Consider the following 16,570-nt stretch of genomic DNA (forward strand, 5'->3'; position numbering starts at 1 on the left):
TGTAGAGCATCAGTTAAAGCTGCTCGTGAACCGATCATCTCTTCCTTCTAGTTCATTTATAGCATCAAATAAACATGAATGAACATAACATGGAATAAGAAGGAATGTTGTTTTAAACCGCGGAAAGGCGTCAGTACCTATGGTCAGTACATTCCGTTTTTCAAGTTCAAATCCTCCCATGTTAATCTACTAACTCTCCTGACTGCTTTGTCGGACAAGATGGCGGATTATGATTGGTTAGATCGCCTGTCAATCAAGCTCCCTGCCTTATCGTGGCGGAAACGATAGAGCCTTATATAAAACGTTAGACATTTTCTATCGTCCAGACGATATATTTCGTCATATCGCCCAGCCCTACACCACACACTGTAAGGTTTCACTCGTGCTCATTTCCATAATAAAACTGCAATTCACAGACTCACGGTGCAACCAAGGCTCTCTCTCTCTCTCTCTCTCTCTCTCTCTCTCTCTTGCTAATCCACCAACATGCCTTTACTATTTGTCTTAGGACGCTACAGAATAAACTGAGCCGGACTTTACAGGCCAAAACACTTTTCAGACTGGATGGAGGTGATCCTCCTCTGCTTATTCTGACTATTTTGGGCTTCACTTGAAAAAGTTCCTTTCACCTTTAGTAACTGGAGTCACTTCAGTTCTAAAATAATAATAATGGAAGGCTACTAGTAAAGCTGAATCTGCGTGGCCCTGATTGGCTGCGGGGGTGTCCCGTACGCGCGTGGCCGCGTGCTTTGGAGGACGATGACGTCACCGCTCGCTCGCGCCGTCTCTTCCCTCATTGAGAGTTTCAGTGTCGAGTCTTCCGAGGCGAGGAGAGCAGTTCACGGTATTTATCATATTTACACGACCAACACACACACTTTATACAGTTTGATTAAGCGACAGGCTCATTTCTGTATTGTTTTCATCGATCACAGCGATACTTGTGCGTCTTTTCTGGCGTCTTCCTTCTGAAATAAACATTTAGTGCAGCAGCAGCGAGCATGAGGATAATATGTTGAGTTCATTCAGACCTGAGGGAGTTTGTGTTCGTTTGTGTGATTGTCTCGATGTTTGGAGTGAGAACTGTTGCTGAATGTCAAGTTAAAGTTTGAGATCTGTGAGGGGAATTGATGGGAAACGATCTCAAGTGTTGCTGTTGCCGTTTTCATGTTTACCTTTATTTCTTTGTCGATATTTGTCTTTGGCAGATTACATTTACTTATTAAAATGAATGTGGACACTTTAAATTGCCCCTGAATGAGTAATGAATGTGTGAAATATAAAATATATACATTGGAATATAGATAAATATAAATTAAGTTTGTCACAGGAAACGTTACATTTTCTTTATTTTTTAGTGTTTTATGATTATTGTCAGTTTCTGTACGAATATGTAACATGTTAATGATGGAATTACTTTATTGCAATAAATAGTTATTATAAAGTCAAACTTTATAATAATAATAATAATAATTATAATTATTTATAATAATATACTAATAAAACAAAATAATTAAATAACCTCTCTTTATGAACCTCTTCAGGCAAATAACTACAACACCATAATATGTGAATCTAAATATAGTTTATTATAAAGTCGACCTATATTTAGATTCACATATTATGGTGTTGTAGTTATTTGCCTGAAGAGGTTCATAAAGAGAGGTTATTTAATTATTTTGTTTTCTTATTGATGATTTATGTTACACTGTGAGATATCTTTCAATAGAGCAGTTTTACAGGCTTTTGTCATGTATCCTGACTCAAATAATGTGTTTCTAACAGCAAACACTCAGAATAAAGTGAGATGATCTGCTGATGATCCTGAATGGCTTGTTGAATGAGTGTTGATAGTCTGAGGCTCATCAATATTAACAAATCTGCTGAAAACACTCTTTATTTCATGACAATAGTTCCTGTTTTCACCTCATTTATTATGCTGATGGCTTCAAATCTCCTGTAAATTGTCACTTAATGCTCATTTCATTGGTGTCAGCAGACTGAGGGGATTTGTTGGCTACTATATGTAGCTTTAAGAAATATTAGTATGGTAGTCTCAGCAAAAGCGTATTTCTTTGTTCTGTAAGAAGGCACTGTCTCCTTTTCTCTCTATTATGAACACAGTATAAGAGTCCTCCAGGCTACTAATGTACATGTGGTAGGATAGCCAGAAACTGACCATATATGACCTTGTTATTCAATGTATCATATTCATATATGATGTAAAGTATACACTATCTTATTGGTTAACTCGCTGTAACTCCCCTCATATTCTTGATATATCTTCTGAGACAAAGATGCTAATAAACTTGAGAGATACATTTTCTCCCTCAGCGCTGGGTTTGGCATTGTTCATTCAATCTAACAGTAGCCTATGTTTATTTCTGTTTATGCTTTCAACTGTTTTTTCCTACCATTATTTATATTTGGAAGGGTTTAACTAAACCAACTCAGTAACTTCTATGTTTGATTTTGGCAGATCAAATCAGTGAAGCTCCTCCCACAGTAATTCATCATCAGTGAAGCTCCTCCCACAGTAATCACATCATCAGTGAAGCTCCTCCCACTGTAATTCATCATCAATGAAGCTCCTCCCACAGTAATTCCCCAATAAATGCTGTAAATTCCCATCAGGTACATGTGAAGACGAGCATCAGAGCATCAGGAAGAGCTGAAATCTGCAAAGACTGAGTTTATTAAAGAGGACAGTGAGAACATGAGTGATCCAGAACCCTGCAGAATGAAACACACTGAAGATCCTGAAGAACAAAGAGGTTGGTGTTTATTCTTCATTCATTCATGATGCTGAAGAACATTCATGTTAGAAACATTCAAGCACTTCAGCACTTTTACATAAACAGTTCAACTATGACATGGCTGCAAAAGTTTATTTTTTAACAAATGGTCGGTAAAGGGAGGTTTCATATTGTCAACATCAGGTCAAACTAAATTTAAATATTTTAACTGTTTTATTTTACAACATATGGTTTACAATTTGTAACAATGTTACCAGAATTTGTGCGTATTTTTACGAACATGTATAACAAATAATAATCATTCCAAAATGTACATTTTACAATCTACTCTGCTTTACTGCAAACATTTGTGTGTAAAGTCAATGGAAGGAGAAGTTTAGTGTGAACGGCCCTTAACACTATATATTTTTACATTAAGCACCAACACTTCAAAAGAAGTATATTTAAAACTAGATTTCTTAGTGGTTTTAAAAATATTACTATAAATTACAGCGACACCTCCCCCTTTGCCTTTCAGACGAGGCTCATGTTTATAACAGTAATCTTGAGGGGTGGACTCATTTAAAGTAATGTAATCGTTTGGTTTTAGCCAGGTTTCTGTCAAACACAGCACATCTAGGTTATTATCTGAAATCATATCATTAACAATGAGTGCTTTTGAAGTAAGCGATCGAATATTCAGCAACCCAAGCTTTAGCCTAGCATTTGCTCATCTGTATTATAGCTGTTTTTTATTTGTTGAACAACAATTACATTTTTAACCTTAGATTGGTCTGGAAGTTTTTTGGATTACCAAGTTTGGGGAACAGACACCGTCTCTATATGATGATATCTAGGTGAAAGAGGTTCTATGTGATGGGATTTATCTGACCTTGGTGACGCGAGGCCGCTAGCAGACGGTCGGTTTAGCCAGTCTGTCTGCTTCCTGACCTGAGCCCCAGATTGTCATGTTTGAGCTCTAAGACTATGAGCCATATTACTAGAGAGAAGAGCATCATCATCCCAGGAGGGATGAATACCATCTCTTTTCAACAGGTCAGGTCTGCCTAGGGCTGGGTATTGTTCAAAATCTTTCGATCCGGTGCCATTTTCGATACCTCAGTTTCGATACCGGTTCCTAACGATACTTTTTTCGATACCAATTTTATGAAATCCATTTTAACAAGATTACATAACACATTACCTCAGAAAATTTTGGTTTTATTTTTTCAGTTTGACTTCCAGTTTCCAGTGCACAAAGGAACAAAAAACACAAAAGAACAAACAATGTTTTATAAAGAGCTCATGCTCACCAAAGCTGACTTTTTTTATATATATATAAAAAATACAGTAAAACTTGTAATATTGTGAAATAGTATTACAATTTAAAATCTTATTTGAATATATTTCAAAATGTAATTTATTCCTGTGATGTCAAAGCTGAATTTTCAAAATCATTACTTCAGTGTCACATGATCCTTCAGAAATATGAAAACAGTTTGCTGCTCAATATTTTGGAAACTATGATACATTTTTCATGATTCTTTGATGAATAAAAATGTCAAAAGAACAACATTTATTTAAAAACGAAATATTTTGTAACATTACACGTTTTAATGTCACTTTTGATAACTTTAATGTTCATGTTAACTAAGGTTGTTAACTAATGTTAACCAATGAACCTTATTGTAAAGTGTTACCAAAATAATTTTATAGAATAAACTGTAAACACATCAAAAACCAATCAGGACAGGTCGGAAAGCCATGGTATTACAAACCACTGTTCTGTACTGTGCTGTGCTTCTTATATCTGAAATTTACCTCAGTTAAGGCCTCTTTGGCTCTTGAACGTTCCTTACGGCCACCATCACGGATCAAAGGTTAAAGGTGCCCTAGAATGTGAAATTGAATTTATCTTGGCATAGTTAAATAACAAGAGTTCAGTACATGGACATGACATACAGTGAGTTTCAAACACCATAGTTTTCTCTTTCTTATTTAAATCTCGTTTTTGAAAAACACCCCTGAAAAACAGGCGAATCTCCACATAACACCGACTGTGACGCAACAGTCGGGATCATTAATATGTACGCCTCTAAAAATTTGCATATGCCAGCCCATGCTCAGTGCCAGGCGAAACTGCACAGCCGAATCATCAGAAGTTCTGCAGGTGAAGAAACAAGCAGGAGGAGGATTATAGGGAAAATGGCAGATCTATCTATAATCTATCTATCTATCTATAATCGGATACCGCTACAGTTTAATTCGAAGTTGTTAGTTGCTCTGCCCATTTCACCACGGACTGTTTTTCTAACCTGGAACAATATCAAGCAGCCAGGCTTCTCTCAGCGTCTCAAACGGACGAAGGGGGCAATTTCAACTAACGTTATATTCCCGCAAGCGGTAAGTAGTGATTTTATTAACGATAATTTACACTGTGTTATCTAGATCCAGCGCGATATTGTTTTTTCCTCGAGAGACATCGTGGCTTGCAAACGAGCGAACGAAGCATGGCAGTTGCTCAGTGTTTGGATGTACAAATGAACACAAAAATATTTTTTTAGCTCCTTCATCCGAGCCTCTGGAGAACCAGTGGGTTATGTGAATTTCTGATGTGTAATTGTTCAAGTTCAGACAGATAATCTTTCTCTCAAAGTCGTTCAACACTGTTTATGCATCAGTGATAAGATCTTCATTCACGCGATCAACAGGCTGTCATCTGCTCAATGGTCATCACTGCAACCTTTTATGTGATGGGAATAGATCTAAATACTTAAACTTCACATGATTCGTTAATCCCGATAGCTGTAATAGTAAAAACGTATAAAATCTGTAATAGTAAAAGTTTTCCAGATAGTTCTACATGTAATGCCAGATATTTCATATGCAAGCATGTCAGCCAATCACAGCAGTGGGCGTTTACACTCAGCAGACACGCCCCTTCAAACAGAGTGTTCAAATCAGAGGATGAAATCAGGCTAGGAAATATGCCTTTTATTTCTAAATTATAACAAATTTTGATCTAAAAAACATACTAACATTATAAGGGCACCCCAGGAAACATTATAAAATAATCCATTCTACGGCACCTTTAAATCAACGGATGCCACAAGAACCTATTCCACTATCTGCTGCACTGGTAGAAGACTGGTTTTTCCTTACAGCTCCTGTTGAGAAAAAAAAAATAATGTGCAAAAAACATCAACCTCCAACTAATAAGCTTCTGAGTCCTGATTTATAGTTCTTCTATAATGTAGATCAGCTAAGGGATAAACTGGTACGCCTATATCAATTACTTAAACATTAATTTAAATTGATCAGAATCAGATATCACATGATCCTTCAGAAATCATTCAAATATGCTGATTTGGTACTCCGGTAACATTTCTTATTGTTATCAATGTGAAAACGGTTGTGCTGCTTAACATTTTTGTGGAAATGGTGATAATTTTTTCATGATTCTTTGATAAATAGAAAGTTCAATGAACAGCATGTAGGCCTATTTGCATTTATTAAATTAATATTATTAAAGCATTTACTAAATATAAATTCTTTTGTAACATTATAAATGTCATTGACTGTTAATTTCGATCGATAAGACATCCTTTATTAATAGAAGTGTTAATCTTACCACAAATGTTTGAATGGTATAGTTGTTTCCACAAAAATATGAAGCAGTACAACTGTTTTCAACATTGATAATAATCATAATTGTTTCTTGAGCATCAAATCATCATATTAGAATGATTTCTGAAGGATCATGTGACACTAAAGACTGGAGTAATGATGCTGAAGATTATAGCTTTGATCACAGGAATAAATTAGCCTACATTTTACTATAGAATGTAATAATATTTCACAATATTACTGTATTTTTGATTAAATAACCGCAGTCTTGGTGAGTAGAAGAGATTAACTGCAATTCTACATCATTTATTAATATTTGTTCATGTTAATTTCAACATTTAACGTTACTAATGCATTATTAAAATAAAATGTTGTACTAGGCTATTTGTTAACATTACGTTAGTTAATGCACTGTGAAGTAACATGACCAAACAATGAACAATTGTATTTATATTAACAAATATTAACAAATACAGTAAAAATGTATTGCTCATGGTTAGTTCATTGTAATTAATATTAACTAATTTTAACAAATGAAACCTTATTATAAAGTGATGTTGGTCTTAGCTAGTTTAAGCTAACGCTAGCCTATCAATAACATTGCCTTAGTTAAAACTTTAACAACAGTGAAAATTAATTAAAGCAGTTAAAATTCGTCAATTACATATAATTACAATCCTCTGGGTCGTCTTCGTGTAAGCATATGCTCTCTGAAAACATTAGAGTTAGCTAACATTACGATTCAATGCCGATGACGTCACCGCTCGCTCGCGCCGTCTCTTCTCTCATTCAGTTTCAGCGTTGAGTCTTCTGAGGTGAGGAGAGCAGTTCACGGTATTTCTCATATTTACACAACCATCACACACACTTTATACAGTTTGATTAAGCGACAGGCTCATTTCTGTATTGTTTTCATCGATCACAGCGATACTTGTGCGTCTTTTCTGGCGTCTTCCTTCTGAAATAAACATTTAGTGCAGCAGCAGCGAGCATGAGGAGAATATGTTGAGTTCATTCAGACCTGAGCGATGTTGTGTTCGTTTGTGTGATTGTCTCGATGTTTGGAGTGAGAACTGTTACTGAATGTCAAGAGTTAAGGTTTGAGATCTGTGAGGGGAATTGATCTCAAGTGTTTCTGTTGCCATTTTCATGTTTACCTTGCTTTATTTATTATTGTCGACATTTATCTTTGGCAGATTACATTTACTTATTAAAATGGATGTAGACACTTTATAATGCCCCTGTATGAGACATGAACGTGGGAAATATCAAGTCTATACATGCATGGGAATATAGATAAATGGGTCAATGAATAAAATACAAAATACAAAAAAAAATAATACCTATTGCAATTGTTCAAACATTAAGGATGTTGTGTACACCTAAATTCATTTAAAAATCTGAATTTAAAGGGTAACTAAACCCCTGGTCAGAGCCTGACTCCACCCACTGGCAATATTTGAAAAATGCTAGAAAAGTGGGCAGACCCCAGCGGAGATAGAGGGGACGAACCGTGAGCGGAAGGGCGTGCACCTGAGACCCGCTGTCAGACTCTCTAAAATGGAGAGTAGCTCACAGGGTCTCTATAGACATATTCATATTTTGCCGCTATGTGAAAAAATCCAGCAAAATGCGCCGACGCATTTGTCGACCCCCGATTAACTTTAGCCTAACCATAAATTGTAATTAAAATCACTTCACATCAAGACGCCGCTGCGGTGGTGGAGTCCATGCAGGAGGAGCAGTGTTTGGCACAGCGTCGCTTTTCAGCGCGAGCTGTGTGGAGAAGCCCATTTTCACCTCTATTGCGTTGGAAAAGCAATTCCGCGTAAAATGCAGGTTTTACACTCACGGTCTTCCAGGCCAAGTGCATGCAAACACTGGCGCCTAATTTCCAAGTCTGCTGGAAAGCTATGCAGTCCAGCAGTGCTGTTGCACCCAGCAACACTACACCTACCACTGTACTAAATACAGATAAATCTATGCTAGCTCATCAAGGGCGTGGTGAGAAGGAAATGAAAAGTGGAATAAAGTCGTTATTTTTGTTTGTTTTTGCACACAAAAAGTATTCTCGTCGCTTGATATACTTAAGATTGAACCACTGTAGCCACGTGGACTATATTAACGATCTCTTTAATAACTTTTCTGGGCCAGCAAGTTTGGGCCACCTAGCAGCCTATGGAGGAGTGATCAGCTCTCAGATTTCATCAAAAATATCTTAATTTGTGTTCCGAAGATGAACGAAGGTCTCATGCGGTTGGAACAACATGAGGGTGAGTAATTACTGACAGAATTTTCATTTTTGGGTGAACTATCCCTTTAACAGCTGCTGTATGCATATGGATAGCCTCAAACTTAGCTATTTGCAGCTCCCTAAATACAATGACAAGCAGTTTTATAGATGAGGCATTCGCGTTTTCCATTTGGACCCACAAACTTGCTTAGTTGCACGCACATATAGAGCAACGTGTTTCCACTTTTTAAGTGTATGGCAATATTTCAGCTAAGTCAAACAGTTAAAAGATGCTTTGAAAGTTTAAAACTTGCCATTGTCTTGAAGAGGCTTCCAGCACTCTGCTAGTGTGGGAGGGGCAGTGCATGAGCTGCACGTGAACTGCAGCGTCTCCAGCAACACAGAGCTGCCTGCGGACGCCTGTCTGTAAATAATGCCGGGAAAAAACTATCGGCGATGCCGATACACGTAAAACCCGCAAATATCGGCCCGATTTATCGGCCGACCGATATATCGGTCGATCACTACTCAACATTTGCTTATTGTTGTTGTTCATTTAAACCGTTATGCAGAGTAGGGTTGCAAAGGGGCGGAAAATTTCCGGTAAATTTCCATGGGAAGTTAAGCTGGGGAATTTTGGAAATATTCATTACCACTCTGAAAGTAACTGTACACATAAGAGACGGATAGATGCATTATTTAAGGTGATTTCTATTCGTTAGAATATTGATATATGAACTTGTTGTCAAGTAAGCCCCGTTGCGAGCATGTGCGTCTCTCTAAACTTTCAGTGTGCTGCACTGCTCTAGTTGACTTCTGCACCTTCCCCCCCGAAAATATCACGTTAATTTTGATAACGTAATTCCTTTTGTGGATCCTTTTGGTCATTCTTCATGTTTCTTTGACAAATATCAGTGTCTCAGTCTCGCGCACGCTGCACGTGAGTTAACCACGCCTACTTATTTACATGTCGCGGTATACACGGATTAAAAAAATCTGTTACGGTTGACATTTTCTTCCGCGGTAACGATATATACCGTCATACCGCCCAGCCCTACTTATGTGGTAAATAAAGTTATGCTAGCTTATTTAGCATCTAACTTATCAGCTTGCTATCTACTAGATGAATACATTTGAATGTGATATTTGCAATTTAAACATTTAATAAAAATATTTCCCCATAATATCATCAAAACTTTCTTCACTTTGTTTAGTCCACAGGCTCAAATGTGTGCCTTCAATAGTCTTGTGCATTGGGCTTCTGTACATGTGATGGAGGCGTGCACAGTGCCAGTAGGGGGTTTGGTCTCAATAGCCATGCAGTATGTGCATGTGATATGTGCAATATGTGCATGTGATTGAGGAATGGCATGGATATTCAAGTGTATTTTGAATGGCATCTTTTTGTTTTAGTCAAGATTATGCTAAAATATACTTTCCTCAACTATATTTAAGTTCCCTATGAAGAGCCAACCCTCAACTTTGAAAATTCCCAGTTTATTCCCGTTTATTCCCATAAATTCCTGTTAATTCCCTTAAATTCCCATTAATTCCCATGGAAAGTTTCCATCTTTGAAAATTCCCAGAATTTTGCAACCCTAGTGCAGAGAGCGTGACGCCTCAAGCTAGGTTTATACTTGACGCGTCCGCACAAGCGCGAAGGTGCGCGCGGCAAAAATGACGTCATTGCGGTGTAGGCGGTCGTGCGTGTTGGGTTCGCAAGACCCAATTTCGCCTGGCTGTGTGCACGCGACAATTTTTGTAACAACGCGTGCGGCGCCGCATCCGAAGATGATCAACTTCGAGCCGAATCAGGCCGAGCTCGAACTTCTCACCACATGGGCACCCAGTTTGCACGTCTAAATTAGTTGCTTACATTGAAAATGCATTAAAAAAATTACAAAAAAATGAGCATACAATAGCATAACAAGTATTTTTAATGAACATAAAGATCCATGTTTTAAAAAAATGTTCACGAAACTTAATGAAATGTTTAGTGAGATTAGAAAATATGTAAGAAATTGTTAATTTATTTTGTATACACATTCTCATATCCATATATTTAGTTTTATTGTCACTAGTAATAATCTCAGGGTTTACTGGGTTTTACACAATTCTTTTAGTAGTGTAGTATTGGTGGTGATGTACTAAAATAAACATTATCACGTGTGTATCTTCTAACCGCTGATTCCTGATGGTTTAGAGGATAATTTCTTGAGTCACCCCCTATTGTTTCAAAGAATAGTACAACGGCGAGCGTGTCAAGTATAAACGCCTTGTCCGTTTGGGGAGGTGCGTGCGCAGTCTGCGGAGACTCACGCTGCGGAGCCAGGCAAAAGTATAAACAAGGCTTCATTCGTGCCGCAAGACCTCCAGACGCGTCTTTACATTGACTGAACATTGAAATCACTCGCGCCAGACGCTCTATTCGCGTTTGGTGTGAACGCAGCAGGGGAGGAGAGAGAAAAAGAGTGCCTGCGAGTGCGTGAGTGAGCGAGCGAGAGTGAGGTCTGCGGTCTTGGCCATTAGTTGATTTACTTGTTTTTGTCTAGGGACGTTGTCAAAAATGTTTAAACTTAAATAAACTACCTATACAAGTAGTTATGTCTCTTTGTATTAATTTGTCCTGTTATTGACTTAATGCGCGTCATTGACAAAGTGCGCAACCAGATGTTCAAATAGTTCGAATTATGTGTTTTTTTAGAGGGAATATTCGAATTTCATTTTTGAGCAAATTTGATAGCCCTAGTTCTTACTACAGAAACATGGGATTTGTGCCTATAATGTTTTAAAGATAATAACTGGAAGATCAGTGTACCTCATTCAGGGAAGGTTTCAGGGACGTATAATAAATTTTATAAAAAGACATAAATTATTGTAATATTTTATAGCAGTTGTCTGTTACATTTGGGATAATTTTAATGTTCATTCACTCCATATTTCTCTCTTTGAATTATTTTGATTATTTAGAAAATTTGAAAATGAGAGTTTTTCTTTCATTTCAGACCCGATGGAAGAGAGCGAGGAGAGTGAAGAACTGAGTGAAGTGGAGGAGGAGAGTGAAAAACTGAGTGAAGTAAAGGAGGAGAGGGAAGAACTGAGTGAAGTGAAGGAGGAGAGGGAAGAACTGAGTGAAGTGAAGGAGGAGAGTGAAGAACTGAGTGAAGTAAAGGAGAAGAGTGAAGAACTGAGTGAAGTGGAGGAGGAGAGGGAAGAACTGAGTGAAGTGAAGGAGAAGAGTGAAGAACTGAGTGAAGTGAAGGAGGAGAGTGAAGAACCGAGTGAAGTGAAGGAGGAGAGTGAAGAACCGAGTGAAGTGAAGGAGGAGAGGGAAGAACTGAGTGTAGTGAAGGAGGAGAGTGAAGATCTGAGTGAAGTGAAGGAGGAGAGTGAAGAACTGAGGGAAGTGGAGGAGGAACATCATGTCAAATCTGGAGAAAGACCTTTGAGTCGCTCAAAGTCTAAAAGGACATTTTTAAAGAAAAGAAGAGCCAAGAAATCTTTCACCTGCACTCAGTGTGGAAAGAGTTTCACAACCAAACAAAGACTTGAGCTTCACATGAGGATCCACACCGGAGAGAAGCCGTTCATGTGTGGACAGAGTGAAAAGAGATTCTCAGACAAACAATCTCTTAAGATTCACATGAGAGTTCATACAGGAGTGAAGCCACATGTATGCAATCAATGTGGGAAAAGTTTCACTCAGTCATCATCCCTTAATGTTCACATGATGATCCACACAGGAGTGAAGCCGTTCTCATGTGATCAGTGCGGGAAGAGTTTCAGTCAATCTTCAAACCTTAAAGAACACATGAAAATCCACACTGGAGAAAAGCCGTTCTCATGTGATCAATGCGGCAAAACATTTCTTAGGTCATCACACCTGAAGTCACACCTGACAGTTCATATGAAGGAGAAGCCGCATTCATGTTCTGTGTGTGGAAAGAGTTTTTCACGGCTGCAATATTTACATAGACATGAGAAAATACACACTGGTGTGAAAGAGTACATGTGCTTTGAGTGTGAGAAGACTTTTATTACAGCAAACTGTTTAAAACTGCACCAGAGAATTCACACTGGAGAAAAACCTTACAAGTGTTCACACTGTGACAAGAGATTCAGTGACTCATCGCATCTGAAAACACATGAGAGGATCCACACTGGAGAAAAACCTTACAAGTGTTCACACTGTGACAAGAGATTCAGTCACTCAGCAAATCTGAAAAAACATGAGAGGACCCACAGCAGTGAGAAGCCACACACCTGTGATCAGTGCGGGAAGAGTTTCAGGCATTCTTCAAACCTTAAAGAACATATGAAAATCCACACTGGAGAAAAGCCGTTCTCATGTGATCAATGCGGCAAAACATTTCTTGGGTCATCAGACCTGAAGAGACACCTGAGAGTTCATACAAAGGAGAAGACGCATTCATGTTCTGTGTGTGGAAAGAGTTTTTCACGGCTGCAATATTTACATGGACATGAGAAAACTCACACTGGTGTGAGAGTGTACATGTGCTTTGAGTGTGAGAAGACTTTCACTACAGCGAACTGTTTAAAACTGCACCAGAGAATTCACACTGGAGAAAAACCTTACAAGTGTTCACACTGTGACAAGAGATTCAATCAGTCAGCACATCTGAAAACACATGAGAGGATCCACACTGGAGAAAAACCTTACAAGTGTTCACACTGTGACAAGAGATTCAGTTTGTCAGGACATCTGAAAAGACATGAGAGGATCCACACTGGAGAAAAACCTTACAAGTGTTCACACTGTGACAAGAGATTCAGTGTGTCAGCAAATCTGATACAACATGAGAGGATCCACAGCAGAGAGAAGCCGCACACCTGTGATCAGTGTGGAAACAGTTTCTCTTTTAAAAGTCACCTGAAGCGACACCTGAAGATCCATGCAGTGGAGAAACCTCATCACCACAGTCTGAGATCACGGTAAGTAGTTCATCTTTATGTGCTGAGAAAAAAAGCTGCTTTTCCACTTTCGGAAAAGGTTCCAGTTGTGTTTCCACTTGAGCCTGGTACGGCACGGCACAATTACAAACCGTTCTCGGCCTTGAACTCTCAGCACACTTGGCTAACCGTGCCGAATCGTGATGGTTGAATGTCTAGTGGTGGAAATTTGGATTCTTTCCGGAGATTCGTTAACCCCCTGGGGTCGGCCATATCGCCGGCGATACCAGCTCGCTTTTTTTCTTATCAGTTCAAATGAGATTAATTTTGCTCTGTTGACTTTGATATTACAAACAAGTTTCATACATCAATCGATCCTGTTAAGTGTGTATTATTTTTGTGTATACTCACAATAAAAACAAAGTGTTGTGCTTTTTGCCAAATAAAGAAAAATAAACGTGATGCGAGATCTGCCTTCTCTCTCTCAGTTAAGTCCATTCTGAAACGCGTCCGAAAATGAACTGTAACTCAGCGAATACTCAGTCAAACAGGCATACAGACTAGAGGTCAGCCGATTAATCGGTCGATTTTTTGCATTTCTTAACATAATCGGCATCGGCCAATATCCAGTATATCAAGCCGATTTTTAGGCGGGCGCATCTGTGGGCAGCCTAGTGTTGTTGTTGTTGTGGAACACGTGTTCGACGCACGCTGCGCCTGGAGTCATTCTCCAGCAGAGTGAGCAGACCTCATCCAGTGCCTAAGAATATTTAATTAAAACCTTTTGATATGTTACTGCCAACTTTGAGAAAAAATATGAATAGGCGACATGACGTTCGGCTACTTTGGATATTAATAGCGTAGTTTCAGGTTGCATTAGCACAGCAGAAGGGTTGCTATCATGTCACAATAAGTAAGCAAGAATTTTGCAATTACAGACAGAGAATCTGAGACTTTTATTTGTTCTGTTTTGTGTGTCTTATATTTGAGAGGGTTGTCACTCAATGCAGAGAAATAAGTAATAAAAAAGTGACCAACGCACTATAGGTTGGTGAAGGACTGGCTTTGCTTTGCTAGCGTCGTCGTTAGGGTTGGGTAGCTACAGACAGAGCCGGTGCTAATACGGCACTGGTGCCTTAACGACCGTTATTTACCGGACCGAATATCAATGCGGATTTCTGTGCTTCATTTCGGTGCTACTGTTATGCCTGTGCTTCTCTTGGATGCTCTGAAAACGGACGTTAGAAACGTGACGCTAGTCAGCAGTTAACTTTAGCATACCGTTAGCTTGTAGCTGGATTAAACGCGGTTAAAATGCTGGCCAAACAGTGTAATGTGTGACTGTATTTCACTGTAGACTAGGGGTGGAACGGTACATGTATTCGTATTGAACCGAAATGGTACGGGCGTCACGGTTCGGTGTATAAATTAACACGGAGAATACATGGTATAAAAATAAATAAAACTTGCATGCAAAATGAATTCATGTAATGCGGAACTACTGTTAGATACGCGGGTTCTTTGGGCACACCTAATCTGTAGCTCCGCCTTAGCTCTGAAGCAGGCTGAGATGTAAAGATGGCAATGCTGGAATGTGGTGTGTGTGTGTGTGTGTGAGAGGGAGAGGGAGAGGGAGAGAGGGGCGCGGGCGCGATCAAAAAGTCGTGTGTGTTTAAAGTCACAAAGTGTTTACTTATATTTGTGTGTGTGTGTGTGAGGCGCAGATGCGATCAAACAGTGGAAACATAAAAAGTCATTTTGTTTATAGCCTACAAGACATCATTCAAACTGCAAAGTGTTTAAATTACTGTTAATTAAAATTTTAAGGAAAACAAATGTATTAATCTGAATTTTTTCAATTCATTCAGGTACAATTACCAAACATATCTCAAGGTCTTTTTGTCTTTTGTACAAGTGCAGATTGGTCAAGTGTTCAATAAATGTTTTTGTTGAGAAATCTTGTCTATCTTAAGTAATTATCTGTGTTACATTTTATCTTTCAAATAGAGGTTAAAAACAAGCACCTAATCGGCCAAAATAAATCGGCAGCATTAATCAGCCTTCGGTCGACCCGGATTTCAAAAGATCGGCATCGGCATCGGCCTGAAAAAAAAACCTATCGGTCGACCTCTAATACAGACGCACAGACATGAAGCTTGAATTCTCTTCTTTTAAATGAAGTAATTTATATAAAAAACAAATATTCTCAGCTTGTGAAATCTTTATTAAAAGAGAGCGATTCCAGTCGAGCTCATTAGAGCTCCTTCAAATGTAATGTGACCACGCCCCGGAGAGCGCGCGCTATTCAAAAGCAAATTCTGAGAACCATTTCAGACCTGTGAAATGCCCACATCAGCTGTAAACACAGCGTAATATAGCCTACCTAATAATCCTGGAGAAAAGTTTCCTCAGAACAGTGCTGATATGAGGAGCAATAGATCCCGCTGAGGAGTGAGGTAGGCTAAGTTATCTTTTCTCAAGTGTTAATGTGGAATAACGTTATGGAATAACGTTAGTGTAGGCCTATGTAAACCGCAAAAAGATGAATCGCGTTTCTATAATATGAATCGCGTTTCTGTGAGATGAATGAAGGGTACATATTTGTAAAGACTGTTTAGCCTAAATATGAATCGCGTGTCTGTGTGTGAAAGAATAAACCGCTTTAATCGACTAAAATGCTTTGCTACACTGAGATGAGTAAAAATCGACTGAAATATGTTGAAATAAAATGTCTTTGTATAAGCAACGTATTAAACTGCAAATTAACATTTATATGCCCTAATATTTCATAAAAACAATGTTACAGTCAGGCGAAATATGAAAGAACATTTTGTTGACTAGATTTGGGTACAGTTTTTACTGTAGAATATACTGCCACATCAAATAAGCTTTTATTTAGCAATTTCTGCTCATATGTTCTATATATACACTCACCTAAAGGATTATTAGGAACACGATACTAATACTGTGTTTGACCCCCTTTCGCCTTCAGAACTGCCTTAATTCTATGTGGCATTGATTCAACAAGGTGCTGAAAGCATTCTTTAGAAATGTTGGCCCATAT

At 38.4% G+C, this 16,570-nt stretch overlaps 2 protein-coding genes across 3 annotated transcripts in view; both read left to right on the top strand.

Annotated features, from left to right (window-relative positions):
- The first annotated feature begins 792 nt into the window (after positions 1-792).
- LOC311094516 (uncharacterized protein) overlaps positions 793-16,570 on the top strand; it is a 34,341-nt gene continuing 18,563 nt past the window's right edge. For both annotated transcript variants that reach the window (XM_084132513.1, XM_084132514.1), the window contains exons 1-3: positions 793-844; positions 2,480-2,774; positions 11,601-13,548. In XM_084132513.1, coding sequence (XP_083988639.1) covers positions 2,717-2,774; positions 11,601-13,548 — 2,006 coding nt within the window. In that variant the 5' untranslated portion in view covers positions 793-844; positions 2,480-2,716. The remainder of the gene's footprint in view (positions 845-2,479; positions 2,775-11,600; positions 13,549-16,570) is intronic.
- Positions 7,166-16,570, top strand: part of LOC311094760 (uncharacterized protein) — a 154,328-nt gene continuing 144,923 nt past the window's right edge. Inside the window, exon 1 of the mRNA XM_084132932.1 lies at positions 7,166-7,196. The gene's annotated coding sequence lies outside the window, so the exon portion shown is untranslated. The remainder of the gene's footprint in view (positions 7,197-16,570) is intronic.

This window comes from Abramis brama, assembly GCF_963993115.1.
Source record: "Abramis brama genome assembly, chromosome: 1".
Classification (NCBI taxonomy): Eukaryota; Metazoa; Chordata; class Actinopteri; order Cypriniformes; family Leuciscidae; genus Abramis; species Abramis brama.